The 7,967-nt window shown below is 45.2% G+C and overlaps 1 protein-coding gene across 1 annotated transcript in view; it reads right to left on the bottom strand.

The window, feature by feature from the left end:
* Window positions 1–7,967, bottom strand: part of Deptor (DEP domain containing MTOR interacting protein) — a 137,570-nt gene that overhangs the window by 69,452 nt on the left and 60,151 nt on the right. Inside the window, exon 4 of the mRNA XM_021217119.2 lies at window positions 761–939. Within this exon, the coding sequence (XP_021072778.1) occupies window positions 761–939 (179 nt within the window). The remainder of the gene's footprint in view (window positions 1–760; window positions 940–7,967) is intronic.

Here is a 7,967-nt window from a genome sequence, read left to right as displayed (position 1 = left end):
TTTTTTGGTTTTTCGAGACAGGGTTTCTCAGTGTAGCCCTGGCTGTCCTCGAACTCAGAAACCTGCCTGCCTCTGCCTCCCGAGTGCTGGGATTAAAGGTGTGCGCCACCACGCCAGGCTCAGACCTCTCTTAGTGTTTGCTTTTGAGAGATTCTCATAGCTCAGGCTGGCTCTAAATGATTGTGAACTTCTAATCTTCCTGCCTTCGCATTCAGAGTGATGAGAGTTGTGAGGGCCAGCTGTATATGGAATTGTGATGTGGTATCATACCTAAGCAGAGATTTTGATAGTTCTCTAAGCATCTGCCTTCCCTGGCTGGGGAGAGGGCTCAGCAGATAAGATCCTCTGCTCTTTCAGAGGATCCAGGTTCAACCCCCTGAATCAATATGGCAATTCACAGCTCCATCAATATGGCAATCCACAACTCCAGTCCCAGGTGATCTGACACCCTCTTCTGGCCTCTGTGGGCACTAGGCATTCACATAATGCAGACATACATGGAGGTGAGCCACCCACAGACCTAAAATTAAAAATAAAGAAGACTTCGGCTTTCCTCTTTAGTGCCTGCTGACGCATCTACAAAACAACGCGTCTCCTTAAACTGATCGCAAATGACCAGGCAAGGCAAGGAACATGAAGACTTGAACTTGACTCTCAATGTAGAAACAAGGCACACTGTCCAGAGGTAAATCAACTCGGGGGTCAGGAACGAGGAGTAAGTGTATGTCCACAGGTTATGAGACTTGTCCAGTACACTCACCATGCTGTATGATGCCATGCTCCATAAGCCGGTGGCAAAGCTGCTCTGCCTCTTTCCTTGTTGTGGCTTCACCTTCCTGAACCAACCAGTCCAGGAATTCGGATGCCATGAAGGTCCGCTCATACTTCACCCCTTCCTCTTCCCTAGGTTGGAGGAGTGTAGTTTCAGGGCTCATCAGTCTGAGAGGGGGTAAGAAAAAGAGAAGGAAAGGAAAGTAAACATATACAAAAGGAAAATGGCTCATTTGAAATCCAACACTATGGGCTTCCGGGAAGGACGTCATAGGCTTCCGGGAAGTGTCACGGAAGAGCGGTCAGACAGACAGAAGAGCTGTCAGACAGACAGATGTAGCTGTCGTATGCTGCTTTGAACATCAATTCCAAGAGAGGGTCTATGTTAGACGTAAGCAAGATGCCTTTTCTCCTCCTAATTAGACAAAAACCAGAAACACAGACTACAAGGCTGCATTCAAGTTATTCACCTTGAAAAGGTGGCAGCATTGGGGGGTCTGACTCAGCAGTCTGGTACTTACCCTGGGCTGGTCTCTAGCATCAACTCCCATACCACCCCCCCCCCCCCGCAAGGAATAAAAAAAGAAAAAGGATGGGGCTGGAGAGATAGCTCGGCAGTTAAGAGCACTGACTGTTCTTCCAGAGGTCCTGAGTTCACATCCCAGCAACCACATGGTGGCTCACAACCATCAATAATGGGATCTGATGCCCTCTTCTGGTGTGTCTGAAGACAGCAACAGCGTACTCATATACATAATATACATAATATAAATAAATAAATAATTTTTTTTTTAAAAAAAAAAAGGAAAAGGAATGAAAGAAATCAGAGTACTTAGGATTTTTCCAATGCCCTGTCTTTCTTAATTGGCTTACAATATTTTCCAATTCCATTTCCTAGACTCCTGTGTTAAAATTGTGGGATGACTTTATGTGTCATCACTCTCAATTTACACAGTCACTCTCTAAATGTGATGGCACCTGGAGACGAGGAGTTTGGGCCTAATTAACCTTTGAGATTAAAACCCTTATGGTGAGCTCAGAAGAGAGATGAGAGAGAGCCAGTACGGTGCCTCAGAAAATAAGGGCACTGGCCATGGAAACCCAATGACCTTGACTCCCAAAATTCATGTAAGAGTGGAAGGAGAGAATCACAGAGTTGGCCTCTGGCCTCCACCCACGCATGCTCACTGTGACACGCATATGCCCACCTCACATCCACACACCATCCACACATACCAACAAATAAATAATAATAATATTTGAAATATTTGAAAAGACATAAGAAGATCTTGCCTCTTCCCTCTTGGCTGTCTCCAAGAGAGGATGTAGCAAGAAGACAGCCATCTATGTGCACACAAGAAGCAAGCCCTCACTGAACTGCCTAGCATCTTGACCTTGACTTCAAAAACAAGTGTCTCTTGTCTAAGCTATCCAGTACACTGTAGAGGGCTAACCGAGTCTACCTTTACCTGGGGGTGCCATCTGGAAATCACCATGTAAGAAGCAGGTGCAGGCTTCTAGAAGAATGGCCCCCAAGGAGAACCAGGGTGGGAGGCAATAGCCAGGACCAATTCTCAGGAACTGAGGCCATCTTGGACCTGCCAGGCCCTCAGAAACCCAGAGTGGACCCACCAGCAACCACAGGTAGGAGCCAGGAGAAATAGCAGACAAATAGCCATGTGACCCAAAGAACTAGAAGAAAGAGTACATCAGAGCCGTTTGAACTACCAAGTTTTAGTAGGTTTTCAATATCAGACCAATGAACCCACTGTTATTAATGGAGAACAGAAAAAAAAAAATACATTGCATACAGCAGCTCTCTGAGTACTGAGAGAAGACGAAATGACATTGCTGAGCCCTAGGAATAAAATGATATCAATGAAAGCCCTGTAGAGAGATCTGGGAGCCTGTGCTGGGGATGAGATTCCAGCAGAAGGACACACCCACAGGACAAACAAGGACCACTGCCGTTCCTCCACATCCGGAGACTCTCGTGGTATTTCGAATGAAAACAGAAGAAACGTTAGTCGCCTTGCTTTTCACATTTTTGGTATCACTTCCTGCCAGAACTCTCAGGTCCTTATCAATCTGGATACTGTACCTCTTCTAGAACCACTTGGGTAGCATCTGCTTACTTAACAGCTAACATTGGGAGGTCACAGTTTAGAGGTGTTTCCTTACATAACAGGTTTACCCCCCCCCAAAAAAACAAACAAACAAACAAACAAAAAAAACCAAGCCAACAAATAATTTTCATGAATTCCTTGCTACATTGCATCCACGTGGTGTATTGCAAAGGACGTCCTTACAAAGCCAGGCGTGGTGGGACATGCCTTTTGTCACTAGTCTCAGGAAGCTGAGATGGATGGCTCGTTCATTCAGACCCAGCCTGGGCAACATGGGGAGACACTACCTTACATTTTTGTCTTTAAAAAGCAAGTAAGTAAACAAACAAACAAACAAACAAACAAAACTTTATCCACAGGCTGATGGGCAGACACACTGGGTAAAGGAGCTTCCTTCCACGCCTGACGCCCTGAGTTCTGTCTCTAGGGATCATATGGTAGAAGGCCAGAACCTACTGCTAAAGACTATCCTCTGAAGGTCACACGTGCTGTCTCTCTCTCTCTCTCTCTCTCTCTCTCNCACACACACACACACACACACACACACACACACACAGAACCAATAATGTAATAATTAGCATGGTTGTTAAACGTCCTCTCCACATCTGGCGCAGGCTCTCAGCCTTTGGTCCCACTCAGCTTCTTCCAGCATGGTTGCTTTCCTTTTGAGGTGCTGAGCAGACAAGTGCACAGGGTTACTTCCTGGAGCCTCATGTAACCTGAAACATGACCTGCTCTGTCCTTTCGGACATCTGCTAAGGAGCTGGTGGCCTCTGGACAAGTAGTTGGCTACTTGCTCCTGCCAAGGCTTCAGGAAAGAGGCCAGCTGGCAGGCTCAGCTCACCCAGCTTGCCATTTCAAACACCCCAGTGTCCCCAGCTCATCCCTATTCATTTCCCCTTACAATCCAGGAACGGCCCGGCCCCATCCTGGTTGCTCTTTAAGACCGGAGTCTTTTTCAAGATTGGATTTTAGTATGTACATGAAGTCTTCATGCGAAAGCAAGCATTTGGCTTCTGATTACCTTCTGCTGTATAAAAAGTTACTCCCAGCAGCTGGAGAGATGGCTCAGCAGTTAAAAGCACCGGCTGCTCTTCCAAAGGACCCAGGTTCAATTCCCAGCACCTACATGGCAGTTTATAACCATCTATGACTCCAGTCTCAGGGGATTGGAGTTGCTCTTCTGGTCACTATAGGGACCAGGCACTTACATGGTCCACAAACATACATGTAGGCAAAGCATCCAAACACAATAAAAATAAATATTCTTTAAAATAAAAAAAATTACTCTCAAATTTGGTGGGATGAAAGAATCATCATCTAATTGTCTCTTTAGTAGTCCATAGGTTTCCCAGGATTTAACTCGGTAGTCCCCTCTGTAGTCCCCTCTAGCTTAGAAGGCCTCTCACAATTGTGTGAAGGGGTAGCCAGAGCCAGATAGTCAACCCTGCACTACGTCTTGATACATCCTCTGCAATGGAAGGCAACCTGAGCTGCACATGTGGAGCTCCAGGGCTCCAGGAAGAGGAAGCAACTGCTACCAGCATGCTGACTTTGCCTCTTCTTGCTTGCCCCTCACTTCGCTTCTGGATTTATTCAGATATAATTCATACACCATATGATAACTCACTCATCCGGTCCAAGTCAACGGTTTTTAACCATGCAGTAATCCCCACAGTACAGGGTAGAGCATTTTCATCCCCCTACTAAAACATCAACACAACAACAACAAAAACCTCACATCTACTAACAGACTGCAGCCCAGACTAACCCAGGTCTCTGGATTCTCCTGTCTCTCCCTCTCAAATGCTGTAAACATAGATATGGACCACTGTGCCTGGTTCTCTCTTTTAATATATGGTTTTTGCTCACCTCAGCTTTATAAGCAATAAGCCATACATCCATCCAATATAGCCTATACTACCTAGGTTTGTGTAAGTGTACTATATAATGTTCACACAATGACAAACTCACCTAGTAATAAGTTTCTCCTAGCATGCCATTAAGCAATGCATGCAAAACCCTGACTGTAGAGCGTTGTGTGTGTATGTGTGTGTGTGTTTTTTTTCTTCTTTTCCCATTATTTATACAGAAATGGAATTGCTCAGCCATATGGAAACTGTTCAGCTTTTTGAGAAAATGCCAGACTGCTTTCTAGATTCCCCACATTCTATTAAAAACAAACATTATCATTATCATCTGTTCTCTCACTGTATGTGTTCTGTGGGTGTGACACCGAATCATATCAAGGGTTTGGTTTGTATGACCCTGATGACTAATGACTTTGATCATTTTCATACATCTATGGTCCATTTTGAGTATTTCCTGTAGAGGGAAAATGGCTTACACATCTTTTGCCTATTGTGTTGTTTTCCTGAGAAACAGTCTCTTATAATCATCAATGACCTCAGACTTATAATCCTCCTGCCACTACCACCAAATGTTGAGGTTACAGGCCTGGGCCATCACACCTGGCTGGTTATAACCCTTTATTATTGAGTTTAACTGATTTTTTTTTTAACATGGTCTGAAGGCGAGTGTCTCCTTAGACATATAGTGTTGAAATGTTTTCTCCTATTGGGACTTAACAGGTCCCATTTTCAGAGCACAAGTTTCACTTTGATGTGGTTCTACACGTCTCTCTTCCTTTGTTGTTCTTGCCTTTGCCCAAGCACATGCATTTACCCGCCTCTTGTTCTCTTTTCTTATATTTAGTTCGATGACACAGTTTGACTTAATTATGTAAGGTGTGAGGTAAGGAGCCAATTTCAGTCTTGCATGTGGCTATCCAGCTGCCCCAGCACCAGAAGACCAATCAACCTTGACAGCTTTACTGTCTAGGCTCGAAAGTCAGAGACTATCAGGGGAGGCCACATCCATGCCATCTCCTTAGAGAACCATAAGCATGCACACATAGGAGGAGGAAATGCTTAGGGCTATCTTTACGGAGTCACTGCACTTGCCTTATTTTAGTCACTTTAGTCACGGTACTTTCTTTTTTATTTTCTTCCTTTTTGGGGGGGTGGGGTGGGGGAGGGAGGCTGCTGCTGCTGCTCCTCCTCTTCCTTCTTCTTCCTCTCCTCCTCTCCCTCCCTCACCTCCCCCCTCCCTCTTCCTTCTCCTCCTTCTTCGTCTTCAGATTTATTGATTTTATATATGTGAGTACACTGTAGCCGTCTTCAGACACACCAGAATCAGATCCCATTACAGAAGATTGTGAGCCACCATGTGGTTGCTGGGAATTGAACTCGGGACCTCGGGAAGAGCAGTCAGTGCTCTTTACCTCTAAGCCAGTCCCCCACCCACAATGGTACTTTCAAATCTATAGCGCACCCACAGTTTTGTGCTATCTTTATATTACTTATCTCCATGTACCTTAAAAAAAAAAAAAACATGAGCTCTAAGATAAATACTGAGGATGGTTACTTGGTTATTTGACTGATTCCTCATGTGTACAGTGGTGACAGTAACGGTGTCTAGAGTCAGCGAGATGGCTCGGCTGATAACGGTGGTTACTCTGCAAGCCTGATGGCCTGAGTTTGACCCTTGAGACTCCCGTACTGTAGGAGTGGAAACTGACTCTCGCAAACTGCTCTCTCATTTCCACATGGCACACATTTGCACACATGTGCAACACACACACACACACAAAAGTAATAATTTAAAACATAAGTGTAATTAGTTGTGGGAGTTTTTATTCAGTTTCAATGTGGTAATATGGACGAACATCAGTCAGTGCCTCGTCAGACAGTGGCTGATGCCTATAATCCTAGCAAAAAGAGACTGAGACAGGAGGACCGCTGTGAGTGTGAGGCTAGTGTGAGCTACAAATAAGTTTCAGGCTGGTGAGGGATATGGCATAAGATTCTCTTTCAAGAATTATTCTGAGCCTGGTCTACAAAGTGAGTTCCAGGACAGCCAGGGCTATACAGAGAAACCCTGTCTTGAAAAGAATTATTCTGCCCCTTCCCACCAACAAATTATTGGGCTCAGTACATCAGAAACTTGAAAAAACTTAATCCTTGTGTATGGTGATGACTACCTTAAAGGCTTCCTTTTTTTTTTTTTTTTTTTGGATTTTCAAGACAGGGTTTCTCTGTATAGCCCTGGCTGTCCTGGAACTCACTCTGCAGACCAGGCTGGCCTCGAACTCAGAAATCCGCCTGCCTCTGCCTCCCAAGTGCTGGGATTAAAGGCGTGCGCCACCACGCCCAGCTTACCTTAAAGGTTTCATGTGGCTACTATAGAAGGGAAAAAGTCAAGCTCCATTTTGCATCGAAATTAAGATTCTTTATATATTTCTACTAACAAGGACATCAACCCCATTTTAGTTGGTAATCCAGAGTATGGCCGTTGGTCTGAACCACCTTCCCTTTCATAAAGCGAACTGATTTTTTAGTAAAGCTGTCTATATGTTAGCCCATCAGCATGGCGCAAAGCCGCCATCCATCGATACAGCTATGCACGGCTGATCCTTGCCTTCTGCCAACACTCAGCAGATCCTGCTCATGCTTCTGAGCTCATTTCCAACTTTCCTGGTCTGTATCTCAGTCAGATTTCCCAGATTCACATGAACCCAGAGGAAAGGCCATACAATAGAAGGAACTGCCCCATTCAGGTGCCCGAACAGGAATAGAATGAGTTGATAGCAATCTCCCTACACATCGAAAAAAAAAAAAAAAAAAAAAAAACCCTCAAACGGGCCAGGCAAGCCTTGTGTAATGTGGGAAAATATGGGAAATGTGTCCAGGGTTCCAAAGTTGGGACAGGCAAGACATGGGGGTGCATGTCTATTTCCAGCGCTCTGGAGGGTGGAGGCAGGAGAATCAGGAATCCAAGCCTAGTTCCTGCTGCGTAAGGAGTCTGAGGCCAAGTCAGGTATAGGGATGTTCACTTTTAATCTCAGCGTTCTGGGAGGCAGAGGGAGGTAGATCCTTGTGAGTTTGAGACCAGCCTGGTCTACAGATCACTATCTTCCAGGACAACCAGAGCTACATAGTGAAATCCTAACTGGGTAGGAACAGAGAGAGAAAGGGAGAGACAGGGGGAGAGGAGGGGGGAGGGGAGAGG

The sequence above is a fragment of the Mus pahari genome, chromosome 17, assembly GCF_900095145.1.
Source record: "Mus pahari chromosome 17, PAHARI_EIJ_v1.1, whole genome shotgun sequence".
Taxonomy (NCBI): Eukaryota; Metazoa; Chordata; class Mammalia; order Rodentia; family Muridae; genus Mus; species Mus pahari.
The sequence above is the reverse complement of the archived record's forward strand: the minus strand, read 5'-3'. Positions and strand labels throughout refer to the sequence as shown.